Source organism: Scaptodrosophila lebanonensis, unplaced genomic scaffold (genome assembly GCF_003285725.1).
Source record: "Scaptodrosophila lebanonensis strain 11010-0011.00,11010-0021.00 unplaced genomic scaffold, SlebRS2 tig00001412-arrow-pilon, whole genome shotgun sequence".
Taxonomy (NCBI): domain Eukaryota; kingdom Metazoa; phylum Arthropoda; class Insecta; order Diptera; family Drosophilidae; genus Scaptodrosophila; species Scaptodrosophila lebanonensis.
This window is the reverse complement of record NW_022060739.1, coordinates 7692314-7709648: the sequence shown is the minus strand read 5'-3', so window position 1 is coordinate 7709648 and position 17335 is coordinate 7692314. Positions and strand designations below refer to the sequence as shown.

At 37.9% G+C, this 17335-nt stretch overlaps 1 protein-coding gene across 1 annotated transcript in view; it reads right to left on the bottom strand.

Moving 5' to 3' along the window:
- Positions 1-17335, bottom strand: part of LOC115631296 (homeobox protein OTX1 A) — a 67646-nt gene that overhangs the window by 18113 nt on the left and 32198 nt on the right. The window contains exons 3-6 of the mRNA XM_030528011.1: positions 17179-17270; positions 16978-17079; positions 8536-8637; positions 7249-7790 (exon numbers count right to left, since the gene is read on the bottom strand). Coding sequence (XP_030383871.1) covers positions 7249-7790; positions 8536-8637; positions 16978-17079; positions 17179-17270 — 838 coding nt within the window. The remainder of the gene's footprint in view (positions 1-7248; positions 7791-8535; positions 8638-16977; positions 17080-17178; positions 17271-17335) is intronic.

Here is a 17335-nt window from a genome sequence, read left to right as displayed (position 1 = left end):
AGTGGTTACCAATTAGCAGACTTAGTAGCCATTAAAGTAACACAGTTTGTAAATGGTAAAAAGCTGGCTCCGAAATATATCGGGCCATACGAGGTTACCAAAATAAAACGTAATGGAAGGTTCGACGTGAAGAAAGTTGCAGAGTTCCAGGGTCCGAATCAGACTTCAACTTGTACTGATTCTATGAAACTGTGGCGTTACATGGGTCAAGACGAAGACGATGAAGCTGGAGAATCATCTGAGACAGATGATGAGCAGGATGGCCGAGTGTAAAGTGGCATCCTTGTGCCATTATCATCAGTTGGCACCCCCGATCAGGCGAAGGTGTAATTAAGAAGAAGTCGTGGGATAGTCGTTTTTCAACAGTCGTAAGCAGCAGTCGTGGCATTCAGTCGTCAGTAGTAAAGTTGTACAGCAGTCACTAAAGTTGGTCAGAAGTTGCAAAAGTCGGCGTCTAAACATATTTTTAAGTCTTATGTTATTATATAATACTATTCTTATTGTTTGTCAAATACTCGATATACTTTATTAAACGATTTATAAACCTAATAAATCTTACATATATATACATACATACATCGGTTGGTGAAACTTTTGACTGCGCGCTCGCTACCTTCGTGAAGCGCTGAATACATAACTCCACATCAAAATCAACATTAATGGCAGCGTTGTGGATTATGCTTATTATATTAGCCTTGCAAAGTTGCTCTTCCCTTCTGAGAGGCCCGACAGAGGACAGACGACGCACGACTGAGACGAGGCAGCTTATTTTAATTGCATGATGAATATTAAAATATTTGCCTAATTTATTATTCAAGCATTCGTGCGCGCAAACATAAACGTGCGCCAGGCACATGCCTACACACGTATGTATGCTTATATACACATAAATATATAGGTGTACATATATATTTAATATATGTATATAGCTCGACACACGTTTGGGGCATACTTACCTGGACGGAGAGTGAAGGAGGCGAGCTAAGGCTTTTGGGTACTGTATGTAATATGTATTAAGTTACATATTTGTGCATAAAATATAGGACAGGCTTAAGCTCCCATCTCTCAGCTCAGAGCAGGCATTTGTTAACCATTTAATTAGAAAGTTTCCCATATGTGTGTGGCTGGCTTCCATTGAACATACAAGTACATACGAGTATAGTACACAAGTTTTGCCGACCAAGTTTTGCATTGCTAAGAAGATTTCAACTTTCCAACGCTTGCCGCAAAATATGTTTTCCCGCACGCAAAGAGGATTGAATAGAAGTTACTTGTATAGTTGTTGAGATAATGTTTAAACTCTATTCGTACACTTAGTTATGTAGAACTAAGTGAGCTTTTCATATGTGACTGCCGGAATATAAATAAAACGATCCACTTTGAAAATTTCCAAATTTCAAGACAAAAGCCTCACTGAGAAATAGCAGAAAGATTTTTGGGAGAAATGTGAAGGAGTTACTTGTTGAGACTCTACACTATTTTAAACAGAACTAAGTGGGACTGCCTGAATATACATATATTTTCTCCAAAGTATACTTATAGTATTATACTTTATTTTATTTATTTATTTATTATTTATAAGCCTTATCCTAACGTTGCAAGTATTAGATTACTTTTAAATTATTACGCTAGTCATTGCAATTATTATTTGTTTAAATTTTACAAATTATTCTAAAGTAAATATATTATATTTTCTGCCAAGGTAAAATGTATATCCTATGAACTATTTAGATACACAAAAGTTTTTAAAACATAAAAAAAATTGTTTTATTACATAAACATTTTTTTTCTGCATCACAGGAATGTTTTCTGGCCGCCCAATTTCTAATTTCTGATAAAACATATTTTTAACTTTTTTCTTTTCTGCAGAAAAGGAATACTATTTTTAAATTTTTGGTAAAAGTGGAAACTTTTAAAAACTTTCATTAAAAGTTTAAAATTCTTGAAATTAGGAGAAAATCTCTCTAATCAACTGAAATTTGTCCTTATTTATGTATTTTAAATGGAATCTATAAAATATATTTATCTAAGTGTATGTATTTGTATACCTGCATTACACTTTTATTTTTCTTAAAGCTTTGCCTTGCATTTTAGTTATTTCTTTTTTTTTTTGTAGACAACCAACAACTTCAATTTGGCGCCCCATTTAGGTGTTGGAAGTCTCTTTTTATACCCTTCGGATAGGGTATACTTGTACTAGAGAGTATGAACGTCGTCTGTCCGTATGAACACTGATAACTTTTAAAACATAACACTTAGGGACACCATCAACGGTATGAAGACTTATATTAATCATATGCATTACAAGATAATTACAGATTATATATCGAGACATTATTTTATATAGCTTTCATAGGGAACGATCGGTCTCATAAACCGTCTGTCCGTATGAACACTGATAACTTTTAAAACAACAGTTAGGGCGACCAACTACATTATGAAGACTTGTCTTAATCGTATGCATTACAAGAATATTGCAGACTCAATATAGAAAACTTATTTTATGTAGCTTTCATAGGAACGATCGGTGTCATTATCATTCCAAATATGATAGTTTTTTTGTCTACAAAAATATCGGAAATAAATTTTGTATTTCTTTGTTTTGTTTAGCGCAAACATCTCAATCAAAATATTTTTTAATGAGTTTTTTGAGCTGACTCGCCATAGCCTGAAGTTTTATCAAAATCGAGGCATTAAGCCATATGATTGGCTGTTATGAAAACAATTCGTGCAATAACATTTTAGTTGAAGTGGGGGAGCGAAGAGAATGCAAGTCATACAAGGGCCGGCGAGACTTTAAGGTTTAAGTCGTTTTTCCTTGTTTTTTGAAGGATTGCATAATTTTTGGCAATTCAGGTTTTGCAAGTGTGGAAACAAGTTGAAGATGGGACTGCAAGCCGAGACAATGGACACAAATCGAAAGAGCAGGAGAGTGTTGATGTTTTCTCCGTCGTTAGCATGCAATGTGTGTCAAGTGCATTGATTTCTTATTACTTTTGTTGTTGTGAATATTGTTTTTATTGGCATATCGCTCAATTATAATGCACAGCCGCAATATGTGTTGTTGAGCGACTTGTTTCTACTCTGTTTGACGTCAGCATTGGAATTGAATTGGGTGTGACTGTCTGTTTTTTTTTTTTGTCTCTGCTGATTGATATATTTTGCTATTAATTTGCATAAAATATGGCAAATGAGAGATTGAGAGAGAGAGAGTGTGTGTGTGTGTGCATGGCTAATGCGATGATAAATGCTTGCGATGAAACGCTTGACTTGAGATCGCACACACGCAGGATATCCGTTGCTCGCACACATTTGAATAACAATATCAAAAGATATCTAAAGCTGAGTGCATGCATAAACTAAGGCACTTATATTACAGTCGATTCGGTCAACCGTTACAACACACAGCAAAACAACAACAACAACAACAACAACAATCAGCCTTTGCCATGATTCAGCAGCATGTGTCCTTTTTTTGCTCAGTGGGTTGTCTTCGTATTTTTTATTTTTTTATTATTTATTCTGGCTCACCCACTTGCCTTTGTCATTCAACTGCTGCGCTATTATATATCCTGTTCTTTTATTGTTGTTGTTGTTGTTGTGGTGGTGTGCTGTTTGTTGTTGTTCGGGCGCATTGACATGTAAGGCCATCAAATGAGCTGGGCCGCCCGATGAGCGATTGCGCCACTGATGAGACCGCCCACTGGGCCCAGTCTCTGCCGCCCTTGTGCCAAAAGAGCGCCGCGGCATATGGTTACTCTGATAGGGCATACGAAACACCCTCATTTACGCCCAATTACATTTTCAAGTAGCTTTTTATGGGCTGTGGTTTTAAGCCAAACAGTTAGTTCCTCACTTCAGCCGATATAAAGCAAATATTTCTAGACTTGCATCAAATTGTGTTATGGAATGCTAAAAAGTATTAAAACAAACACTTTTATAATGAATCTCTATATATATGCTATGGGATACTTATGCTTTTTACGTGAATAGGTATAAAAATGAATATTAAAATCTTGTTTGAATTACTTTTATAAGATAAGCGCAGGAATAGATTTGGAGATTTTAGAACCGTTTTGCTTTATCAGTGCGTTTCTTATCTAAGACATATACAGTGAAAACTCACTAGGACGGACACTCACGGACCCAATTGTTGTCCAAGAGGAGTTTCTGCTTAAGGGGATACAATACACCGATCGAATGTTTTAGAAAAACTGTTCGCCGAAGAGAGTGTCTGGATAAAAGATGTGTCCATTAAAGGAGCTTTCACTGTGCAGAGATGTCAAGAATTAATTGGATTTTCTTCCCGACTTTATGTTTTGAAAAATTGCCCATAAAGCATCGAGTTCTCATGCAAAAAGTTCAAGGTTGATGGAATGTTTGTAAATTTGTTTTTGATTTCGCTTAATAATTATAATATTAGTATTAAAAATGCCTTCACAATTGCCTGTCATATCCACATTTTGTAGCATAGTCGTACGGATATGAGATAGTGTGCTTATGAATTGATTTCTTGTGTATCCTTTTTATAGCGGGTGGACGAACTATTGATAGATCAGGAAAATGGGACAATTGGAAAGTTATAAAGTGAGGCTGGAAATATTATTATTGGATGACTGTTGTGTTGCCTTAACTACAAGTATAATCTTTATAACAACTATTTGAAATATAAGTGAGAGTTTTCGAAACATTCGCTAAACAACTTCTAAGGTTTCTACGATATTTAAGCAATTTTTCCACTAAATATTATCATTCTAACACCAATATCTTCGATTTTGATAATGAATAGAATGATAGAATCAAGAACAATGGATTCTCAAATGTAACTCACATTATATTTGAACTAATTCTTGCGACTTGGTACGCACAAATTCTACGATTATTTGAATCGAAATCGGCACAACTATGATTTCGAAAACTTAATTTCTATTTCAGTGAACAGTTGCCAAAGCAGCAGCTTGCGGGATATCGTTGTCACCCTATTGGGTCGCACCCCGCCACGTTCCCCTGGCATATGCATAGAAAGCAGGACAACAATTAAATTCAACGATCGGCTAATTGTTTGCGTGTCATTAAGCTTCCACTTACAAAGGCATTAGGCAAACAAACAATAAATTTATGGCAAGTGTCGCATTTTGTCGTCAATTTCACAACAACAAGGAAAAAACAACTGCTACAAAATCAGAAGAGCAGAAAACATGTAAGCAACACAAACGAGCTAACAAACAACCCCCAAACAATTTTCCGAGCAAATATTTACAAATCTCAGGGCGAAATGCGACGACAAATATCACCCCTAAGTGGGTGCGGGCAGTGTAAAAATTTGGCGACGATGACTAAATTAGCAATTGATTATGAGAGTGAGGAGGCGGACGTGGACGTGGATGTGGAAGCAAAGCAGATCAGATCAAAACACAGAATACTGCAGTATATGGGGAGCATAGAGCAGACAACCACAATGAGAGCAGTAATGACATTAGCGGGTGGGTGGATGTGGGTGGCTGGCCAAGAATAATGGCAAGGCGGAACTCCTGCGGAGTCGACAACAACAACAATAACAATAAGGCATGATGATAACAGACGAACTAAAGGACGCTATGGGTTATTGAGCAGGCGTTTGAAACGGAAGGCGTTTTACTTAATGTTTTGGATGAAAACGTTTAAATTCCATTGGCGCACTTCCGGTCAGCGGAAGTCGTGTGCGCAGCGGAAACATTAAGAGTGCGCGCCAAACGTCAGCTCTCTAGTCTGACCCGACTTCTGACTCCAACGCTAATGATGCAGCTATTGATGGGCACGTGCGTCGATATAGCGAGCCCCTAAGTTCCTAATCAGCAAACGGAACAGCGCACGAATGAGCAGCTTTGTCTTTACAGCCGATATGTCTGAGAAAATATTGTCTATACACTCAGAAATTATTTATGCAATATTTGTCATGAGATGTGTATTTACAAATGCTTGAGGACATTTCTATTTGTTTCCTTAATTCCTTCATTACAATTACTTTTAAATACTTTAAAATAAGTAAATATTTTCCATACATATGAAATATAAATTTCAGGTTCATTTATTGGAAATTTCACGAGCAATATGAAAACGGCAGAGAAAATACTTTTTAGTTTATGAAACACAAAGTTGGGACACCAAATAGGTTGTTCTAGTTACAATTTTTCTAAATATAGTTTTAGTTAAAATTTTCAACTATGATCTGGAATTTGTGTTTTTCTCAAATACTCTTTTACTTCTTTATTCATTTATCAAATTCAATAGAGATGTAGAGATGCACCTTAATTTTTAGGCCCATATAGATAATTATGTTTTGTTTTTTTTCTAACTGAAGTAAATTTGTTAGCGAAAATAATTGAGAAATCTCTCAATTTCAAAATTGAAGCTTAAACTATATTAAAAAGATTAAAACACAAGTCCTGGAATGTCTATTTTTTCAAGAGTCAAGCTACAAACACTTTTCCTATCACATATACGAGCAAAAAGCATGTCTGAGTATATTCTTTGTATTAATTTTAAATAGAAAGCTTTATTCTATTCTATTTGCATATGCTGGGTACATCGAGGAATTGACATTCCTTTGTTTCCAGAGAAAACGCACTTTTCTTAATATTTTATGACACTTAATTGGGATTTTCTTCTAAGGGAGAGTCTTCTCGTAGACTAGAATGGAATATTTAATTAATTCCTGGGTTGCAAGCGTGTACTCAACACTTAATTGGGATTTTCTTCTAGGGGAGAGGCTTTTAGTAGACTAGAATGGGCCTTAAAAACAGAATTTTACAAATTTCTTGGACTCTTTTTAAAGCCTGAATAATTCAAATGATCCTTATTTGTTTTCATTTATTGGAAGATTAGCTTCATTCAATTATATGGCTTTATGTTATTATTATTCCTAAATTATTATTCCTCATTTTAAAATTTTGTTTGTAAGGCCTATTTAGGTCTACTAGAAGACTCTCCCTAGAAGAAAATCCCAATTAAGTGTTGAACAAACAAAATTGCACAAATTTCTTGGACTCTTTTTAAAGTCTGAATAATTCAAATGATCCTTATTTGTTTTCATTAATTGGAAGATGAACTTCATTCAAGTATATGGCTTTATGTTATTAGGAAAATGTTGCACCGATTTATGTAAATTCATGAAGCCTACTTCGATAAATATTTGCATCTTTTCACAAATTTCAACTAAGTAATTTTTGATTGTAGACATTATTAAATTATTGTTTTTAGTGTACTTACGTGTCACTGCCTGCGCCCACGCTACTGGCGCTGCCGAAGCTGCCAAAAATGTGGCTGCCAAAGGCCGCCGCCGCCGCTGCGCTGCTCGGCGTATGCGGCAAATGGGCGGCATGCGGCGTTGTAGGTGTGGGCGTGGAGGAGGCCGAATTGTTGTTCGAGGAGGCTGCTGTGAGCCGTGTGTTCGTTGTGAGCGACATTGGACCGCCCACCTCGATGGGTGAGTCGGTGTTGCGTGAATTCGAGGGGCTGTTCGGCTGCCCGATGCTGGCCAGTGGCGTGTGCTCCCGCACGCCTGGCGACGGGGAACCCGCGCTAATGGAGCCCAACGATTGCGAAGCGGAATGTGTAGCTGTCAGCTGAGTGGAGGAGAGCGGACGCTCGTTGTCGCTCGAGTCCAGACCGCCGTGTGGACTACGCGAGTGCTGCTGATCCATGGGTCCATTGGCTAGCGGACTGTGCGAGCGTTGACGTGGCGCCAGCTCGTCCATATCATCGTCAATTTCTCCGGTTATATCCGGCGAGGACTCGCGAGAGTCGTGAAGCTGGGAAAAGGGAAATTATAGTCGACAAATGTATAAAGTAAATGTGATGAGAAATGTGATTAATTAGGAATGCCTTTTTCTATTTGCATAATTTCCAAAGAACTCTGATTTCTAAGCTATAATAAGATTTTGCGTAAAATTTTGCGTTCCCTATTGCTGTTTTTAGCCGACACACGGTGCCTGTTTGAAAGCCGCGATTTTGTGTATTTAAAGTATATTTCTATTTATAAATTTCATATAATAAACAACCTCTATTCTGCGTGCCTTGCAGGTCAAGAAAAAAGTATATATTTTGAATTGAAACCCTTATTTCCTAATTTTCTTACTCTATTCTTGAATGCTGAACACAAATTTGAGGCACTGAAAAAAAGTCTTTACCAGTTTCTAAATATTAATTGTTTCCACACTCCACTAATTTGAAAGTCCTTTTCTAACTTTTGCCTTTCCGCAAAGACAGTTCTGCATTTGGAAGTCTCCTTAATTTGTAAATGCACTATTTTTAAAAACACTGTTGATGCCAGTTCGATTTTGTATGTTTTCGAGGGCAAGCCAAATTCAAATTTAAGCAGAATCTGGCCGCCTATAGAACTTTAGATCATCCTTTTTTGATGGTTTTAGGTCTTAGTCTTAGCAAACTAACCACTACAATTTGTGATCTCTCTTTACTTTTTTCTTTACCCAGTACGCATAGATTTTAAGTCAGCCTTAAACTTAAATTATTTAATATATTAATATTGATATTTACCTTATCTAATGAACTGGTGCTTTCGCCATTTTCACGTTTTCGTTGCTCATCCTTAAGGCGTTCGGCTTTGCGCCATTTTGCGCGTCGATTTTGAAACCAAACCTGTTTGAGAAATGAAAAAAAGGGGGAAGAGGGGGGAGAGAAAGAGAAAGAAATGAAGGAGAAGTTAGTAAATTGTTTTTATGCCATGTCTATTATTTATGTTATGGGGGCAAGTTTGGCTTGCAGCCAATATGAAATTGGAAAACTTTTGCTTACAAAACCCGTACACGCACACACACATACGAGATGTGGCAAAACAATAAACGCAATTTTCCACCTCACAAACTTTAACAATTTGTTGGCAGGGCGGCAAGAGAGTCTCAAGCTAAGCAGCTCTTCGGCAAATTTTCTAAAACATAAACAAATAAAATCAGATTTTCAATTTGACAAAGCACAAAACAAATTTGGTTTGTAATCAGCGCCTAAATTGAACGACTCTTTGTCTGTTTGACTGTCTGGAGGGTTGCCACACACACACATACACAAACAGATTCAGACTCAGGCTCACACACATGGCGCCCTAATGAGCTTCAATCAAGAAGACAATGCTTCCTGCTTTGTCAGCCCCAACTCCAGTGCTTTGCCACATTCTTATGCGCGTGTGTTTCGTTACTTTTGTTGCTTCTTGTTTGCTTTTAGTTCCGGTTACGCTGATTCATGCTTAGAGCGCGCGCCCTAATGGGATTTGTTAGAGCAAAAAGCACACACACACACACACGTACTCGAGCCACAGCCACTCGTGTTTGCCTTGTCGGCGCCATCTTGGCTTCCCAGCTTCCTTCTCTCTCCCCTCACCTTTTTCGCTCGCTCCATCTCGCTACCGTTCTTCTGGGTATGTGTGTAAGTAAATTTCCTAATCAAAATTCAAATTAGACATTGCGCAAAAGTTCGCTCGCCCATTGTTGTAATCATAACGCAGCATAAAGCAATTTCAACATTTTGCGCCTCCAGGCAACAGGCGCCATGTTGAGACCAAGAGATCCCAGACACAATACACACTCAACTAACAAACTGCGCCAACCCACAAAGTAAAAACAATAAATTCTGTACGTGTGTGTGTGTATGTGTGTGTGTGTGTGAGGAGTGTGTGGGTGGTTGCTTGGCTGCCTAACATGCGCACTCGTAAAAATTCGCAGTCAACCCCCAAGGGCCAGGGGAGGCGCATATATAGTACATACCTCTGTTCGCCAGTCGCCCTCACCATTTTTTGTTGTTGGTGGTGACGCCCACCAGTTACTTAATACAATATTTATGCCATAAGCACATTACCAATAAAATATGGCCAGACTTTTTCTTCGTTTTCGCATGCCTGGAGCAGCCAGAGAGCGGAAGGGGAAGGGCTTTGAATTCATCTTCGTTGCTTCATCATTATGACAAAAATTGAATAATGAAAAACAATTGTGCACGAACAGAAGCATATACTATGTATGTGTATGATGGTGTGTGTGTGTGTGTGTGTGCTTCTTCAATAACAATTTCATGCACAATTTTGCTTTGTTTTATTATCGCTACCGTTGCCTCTTCCCCCCTAACTTGCTTGTCGGTGTTTCTTATTTATTCAATTCGCTTGGTTTAGTTTCTTGATTGCTTGAATATAATTATTTGCCCTTGCTACGTGCTGAGTCAGATGCGCGCCCGTTGAAGGTTTTTTGCACATTCCTGCTATACAGAGGCTTAATTATATTGCTCTGCAGTGGAGCCATAGCTCCAGTAATTGATTTTCTGTTGCATAAATAAAGAGCCAAATTTTGCATATTTAATTGAATGGCTGGCTTTTGGCTTTTGACAAGATGTTGCATACTTTTAGGGGCGCGGCTTTAATCGCCTGTGAGTCTTGTGCTGGAAATTGGTTTCATATTCAAATTTTATTGGCACTTTTATGTTAAGTTTAAAATCATATTAAAATATTTACAACATCTTATTACATTTGCTTATTCATTATTTGTATGATTCATAGTTCATTATATTTAAGCATTGCTAAGCACAGAATTTGCTGCAGGAAAGCAATCGTTAAAGTTTTATTTTTTCAGGCACAGATATTAATATCTGTCTATATTGACATACTTGTGTTTGCATGGATTTTCAATATTCATTACATGTGTATGTTTTTTTTTTTTTTTACTTTATTGGAGTTTAGTTTATTTGACAGTCTTGGACATATGAAAAATATCTCAAGGTAATAGGAGGGCCCAAGTTTTCAATAGTAATGTGTATGGTCTTTTAGACAAACAGTTGTGTTGATAAAATAATCAAAGTAGACTAATAATAAAAAAAAAAAAACGTTGATATTGCTTAAAGCATAAATCGAATACATCACAAGGGACGAACCCAATTAAGCATAACAGTATCCACCAATTTCATAAGGCCAACTCATTTTGTCAAGAGTGTATTGAAGTGGTACGTCGAAAATATTCTAAATATTGATAACAAATGATTGTCCTAAGCTAAGACCAATCGAAAAATATTGAATTAAAATGAAACGATAAATATGAGAAAAATTTCAAAAATGGTTCCAGAACTATTGCTTAGTGAAAACATTTGGCGAACTTAACAGGCGTTTTGATGAGTCGCTAATTAAGAGTGTCAGCACTAAGGTTAAAAATTCAGATATTGCTCAAGGAAGCTAAAATGTTTCTGATATAGGATTGAAAATATTAAATAGCTTTTCTTTTAAGTTATCGATAATAGAAATCTGAATAAAATATTAAGCTGGGCACACAAATATTTGGAAAAACCCATTGAACGCGACAAATTGTGCACTTCAGGACATCTAAGCAAATTTTTTCTCTGCTCCACAAATATAAATTACAACTTGTGTAACTCATTGAATATTCTTAAAAAATTTAAATCGCTGGGTGTACTTTTATAGTATAGAGTGGTGTTTCATAATTCTGTCACCCTCAGCTCGTTCTTCTCTCTATAACTGCCAGCTAATTCGTTTAGCATTGTGTTGCTGCATCACCCATAATGACAATTTCCTTTGGCACACCCACGCTGGCAGGCAAGCCGCCCCAAAATTTGTTGTAACCCACTCCACATCCACATGCCCAGGCGCATACTTATATGCACATACAAGTATAATACCAATAATTGATAATTTATTATAATCACAGAGCCGCCCAGCGTTTGTGCCAGCATAAAGGACAAACCGCAGCCACCCAAAATCGCCTGCTAAGACGCTGCAGCCGCGATATACTCGTACATACATACTTGTATGTATGTGTGTCGACTGGTAGCAGCGACCTCTGATATATGGCGCAGGGTGGAGGCAAAGGGGTTGGCGCGCCGTCAAATAATTGCATTTGCTCGAATAATCCTTTAATGCTGATCCAAGTTGATGGCTGCGCCGCTGCTCCCGAAGTACGAGGACGTGCATATGTTTGCCGGCGGCGATGGGCTGGTCCGGAGGGGTGTTGCTGTTGCGGTAGCCCAATTATTGTTGCTGCGGCCGCTGCAAAGGGTTGCCAAATGCGTTTGATATTAACACATCTGTTCATTCATTCCACTTGAACTGCGCCCGCCGTCATCATCGTCCTCTTCCTCCTCGTCCTCGTCATCGTTGGGTGTTTGCTTTGAGTGTTTCTTACTTATTTGCGGAAGCTAATGGTGCGCACTTGCCATAATTATCCGATCCGATCCGACCCGACCCGCCGAGCTGCCCAGCCGGGTGGTGTTTACCTTTTTTATTCGCCAGCATTGTTTCCTCTTTGTTGTAACAACTTTGTTTCCTCTTTTATTTGCATTATGTGTGCGCCTGCTGTTTGCTTATTTGTTTTCATTTTCATGGCAAATCGGTTTCTGTAACTTGTAACCGCAATGTTTTCATGGGCCGTCCTCTATGTGTGTTTACTCACACACACACAGCTCATTGTTTTCGAAATTATGAACACTTTGTCGCCGCCAGCGCTTTGTGTTGCGACCGTAAACAAATTATTGTGAAGTAGCAATCCAAGATAAGATTGGGGTGTGGGGATTGCTTTGAAAGGAGGAGATTTCTTCTGGGAGTCCGTGGCGTATATGCTAACTATTTGGTGAGCCTTAAGTAGGGACTATAAAGTAAATTTCTGGAACTTAATGAATGCCGAAATACGAATATTACAGCTATTTGGATTTCGCCTTAAAATAAACAAATTATTGTGAAGTAGCAATCCAAGATAAGATTGGGGATTGCTTGGAAAGGAGGAGATTTCTTTTGGAAGTCTGTGTCGCAGCTCCTAACTAATCATAATTTTGTGTTTACACGGTAGATTGGTTCCAGAAAAAGTAGTGTAAAAAGAAACGTGCTCAAAATACATTCATCATATGCATATGATTCCCTAAAACCCTTTTTAAATCAGTGAAAAATCAAGTATTTATGTTTCATCTCATATATAATGTGCATAACGACCCATATAAGAATAGTTATTTTGAATCGTTTTAAATACAATAAAGTCGTGTAATCATACATAAAATTTTGAATTTTCAAACCGTGTTAAATCAAAGAGCGTGTAAAAACAGAATTAGTGTTATTTGTTCAGCCTTAAGTAGGGACTATAAAGCATATTTCTGGAACTGAAACAATGTCGATATACGAATATTGCAGCTATTCGGTATTTCCTCTTAAAATAAGTAAATTTTTTTTATTAAAAATTTTATTTTTTCTTTCGAAATATACTTAAAATGTTTCTATAACTGTAATTTTTGATCCGATTTGCTTGTTTTAGAGTCGCTATGCTTGATGTTAACAAACAGGAATCGATCGTTATTGGCTCTGAATCCCAATTAATTAAGGAACCACATGCATTCGTGAGATTCATCGAAGAAGTGAGACCAGATCTGCAAACTAAAACAAGTGCACTAACTATTATGGAAACAATTAACGGATGGGGAATACTGGAACCATTTAGGTTATGGGCACAAAAACCAAAAACCATAATCGAAGGTAAGTAGAAAAGCTGCCCCGTCTTCCATGTTCGAAATAGAGTTTACAAGTATTATATTTCATTAGGGGCTCTTAAATACAGACATTCTTATTTTGTGATAAAACTAGCATATTTGCTAGACTAGACATTAAAAAGAATATGAGGTATTATCCTTAGAAGTTATCGATTGAGGCTCTTTAGAAGCTTTTAACACAGCTTCGTCTAATGTGTAATGATTTTTCTCTAAAAAAAAAAACTGAACTTGTTTATCGAATGCTGCATTAAAACCTGATTCAGCTGTGTGTATCCTAGCTTGTTATTCTCAAATACTTCTCATTGAATTGAATGAAATCTTTCAAATAATTGCCCATTCAGTCAAAACTGTAATAAAATGTATTTGTTCTCTTGACGGATCAAAACAAAGCAACTGCTTTCACTTTCTATTAGATGTAAAGCGACAGAGTTTTCCCAAAATAACCGCAGGTAGGAGTAAAAAGCACTGGCTGGCAGTATGGCCAAATGCGTATATTCCCCCCTAAATAATTGAAAAACCACGACTTGTCAATTCGCATAGCTTAGGCTTTGATACATTAAGTAAATGATTTTGTGCCGAGTGGCAATGCGCCGTGACAGAAAGTCTGTCTAAGAAACAGACGCAGAGCATCAAAAAATTGACAGTCGAGAAAATATATCAGGTTACACAATATGCGAGTACTACGTATGCCAAGTGACCGGGAAAATAGACAGACAGACAGACAGGCGGACAGAGTGGAGTACATAATAAATTTTATTATAAAATTTATTTCCGCATTTGCTTTTTACCAACGGCCTGAATACCAAACACAAAGAAAATGTGTCAAAATGTGGTCGCCAGCTTGTGGCGGCCACGCAGCACCCTCATCAAAACATTTGGCATTCATTCCATTATCGAAATCCCCGTCTGAGCCAGACAAATGGTCAGGCTCCACAAGGGGAGGAGAGGGAGGCCAATTGTTTTGGCTTCAAAATGCTGTTTTTCACTTCATTTTTTGTTTTTTTTTTTTTGCAGAATTCTTAACTGGCGGTGGTTCGCTGGCAGAAGTCGCAAAGCAGCTGACAATTGGCAGTTATGTGGGTTTGTGAGTTCGGCTGTGGGTGGTTGGGTGTGTGTGGTGTTTTTTGTGCAACTTCTTCTGGGTGGTTGGCTAATTTCGTTAGCCTGACAAGTACACGTGTTTGCGACAAGTGTCCCGTTGGCCGACATTTGACAAGCATTTTGTTTTCATTTTCCTATTTCTTTTTTTTACATTACGGCACGCTTTCAAATTAAATTCAAAGTATCAAGTGTCAAATTGATTGTGTGTGTGCGTGTGTGGGAATATTTCATACCAGCTCCACCTCCTCCACTCTTCTCGCTCTCTGACGTAATTCAATCGCAGGCTTGTGGGCTGTCATGCCACTTGCCACTTGCCACACGGCCTGCTAATTGTGCCGGAAATAGCTGAGGCCGCAACGCCAACATCACCAAAGTGTTTTTAATAGCCAGCTGCCCCACCTGTGAGTGTGTCTTCAACTCATACTCGTACATGTATTTGTATAATGTGGGTACGGATATATACTTGTATATATGTATTTATGTCTAGTTAGCGTCGCATCCTCATTAGCAACTTGCTGTGCATAATTTGCTTTGCCCAATGCGCTGGTAGTTGTTGCTGCCACTTTTCTGTGTGGGTGTGAATGCCGCCGCGACGATTGCAACGTGCCGAAGTGCAACATCTTGACTGTGTGGAGTGTGCACGTGTGTGTGTGTGTGTGTGTGTGTGTGTGTGGAAGTAGATCCGTTAATTGTCATGTTTCCGTGCACTAATCTGACAAATGTAGCGCGCACACAAACCGCTGAGTGGTGAGTAGTGAGTGTTGAGTGCGAATTTCGAATTGCTAATGATTCCAATTTGTGCAACTATACTTTACTTTTCTGACTTAATTTGCATGCGACTCTTGACAAAATAGACACACAATTCCCATTGTGCCATTAATTTCAATGTGTCACTGCATTTGATTGGGCGAAAGCTAAATTTATGACTGGCTGTTCAGTTCCGTCAATAGCTAAGGTGGAATTACTATAAATGAAATGTTAAAGTTATGCTCAGACAAGCAAACAATCTGCACACAAATTTATCGAATTTCTCTAGCATATGCTTAATGTTTTGGTATATTTATGAAATCCAATATGAACTTTCAAAGACAACTTGTAGAACAATATAAATTTCTGCAAATTATTTGCATGGCCGACTGTTGTCCACGATGTACATTTTTAAACAAAAATAATCTGCTAATACAAAAAAATAAAAATAAAATATGAGCATGTCTCTGACAAAAATCCCTTTGTTCTACAAACATTACTTAAATATTTAAGATTACTTGTATATGAGTGAGCAATCATCAATTGTCTATTGCATTATTATCCACACACAGCTCCTACTACTACTATTACTGAAAATGTATTGGAAATGATTTATTTGCTTTAAAAAGTTATCAACTTTTAATTGCAGTTTTATCCACAAACCACGTCTATACATTAACTGATTTGTTATTGAAAATCACGTTATTTTCCTTATAATTTTAGACTACTAAGCTTGTCAATTAACTCATGCGATATTTACGACTCATTCTTAAAATGCTCATAGCTCAGGAACTTGGCATTTAATTGATTTTTCATTTCTCTTAATTCTCTTCTTTGAACAAAAGCCATTCTCTGCACTTCTCACTGCTTTAAACGGGCTTTCCCTACAACCTCTTTCGCTTTTGCATTGCCATATTTTTTCATCATCGTTTTTTGTTTGTAAGCTTGTAAGTTTCTTCTAACGGTAGATTGAAAAAGAAGACTGACTGAAGAGAGAGGGAGAGAGAGAGGGAGAGAGAGAGGAAAGAACAAAAAGCCTGCCTGCTTGCCTTTTGGCCACGCTTGCCTAACAACTTTACATATTTTCTACTTTCGCAGCACATCATCAAAAATGTATGCCATATACAATGTTTTTTAAGCAGTTATTGCATTATATACACATACATACTTGTATATATAATAAAATATACATACATATATACACGCACACGTACATATATTCAAGTCTACTATGCATATGCATTATTAATAGAGCTGAGCAGGAGCGTGAGAGATGCGGCTAACTGATTTTTGAGGACGCACTGGCAAGGACTGGCCGGGTCAAAAGGGTGGCTAGGGGTGCCAGGACTCACTCACGTAGCCGCTCTGCTACCTTTGATCAGTGTCCGTGACTGCCCCTGAATGCCCCTGCCCGGGTGAAACTTGATACAATTTATGAACTTTTATATATACATACATAAATTGTATTTCATTTTTTGCGTTGCGCTTTCACTCTTCCACTTAATGCCTAAACCTTTTTTTCGGACGCTGCCTGCCGAGGGCAAATTAAATTTCCTTTCTTGTTCTTTCCATATTTTGCATACAAAAGAGAAGGAATCACAGTTACTTTGCGCTCACCTGCACACGCGCCTCCGTTAGGTTGATTTTCATGGCGAGATCCTCGCGTGTAAATACATCCGGATAATGGGTTTGTGCAAATGCCGTTTCCAGCTCCTCCAGCTGCCCCCAAAAAGATAAGCACAAGAGAAGCGTGAACACATTAAAAATTGAAACTACTACGAATATACTAGTTGGCTAAGACCCGCATGTAGTTCTTACCTGTTGCAAAGTGAATGTCGTGCGATTGCGACGCTGCTTGCGCCGCACAAAAGTCTCATCGTGTATGGCAGGATGATACGAGTAGCTGGTATCTGCAAGTAAACGGAGGCAACATTAGCTTCGGCTCTGAGGTGTTGCCCCTAGAGGGCATTAGTTG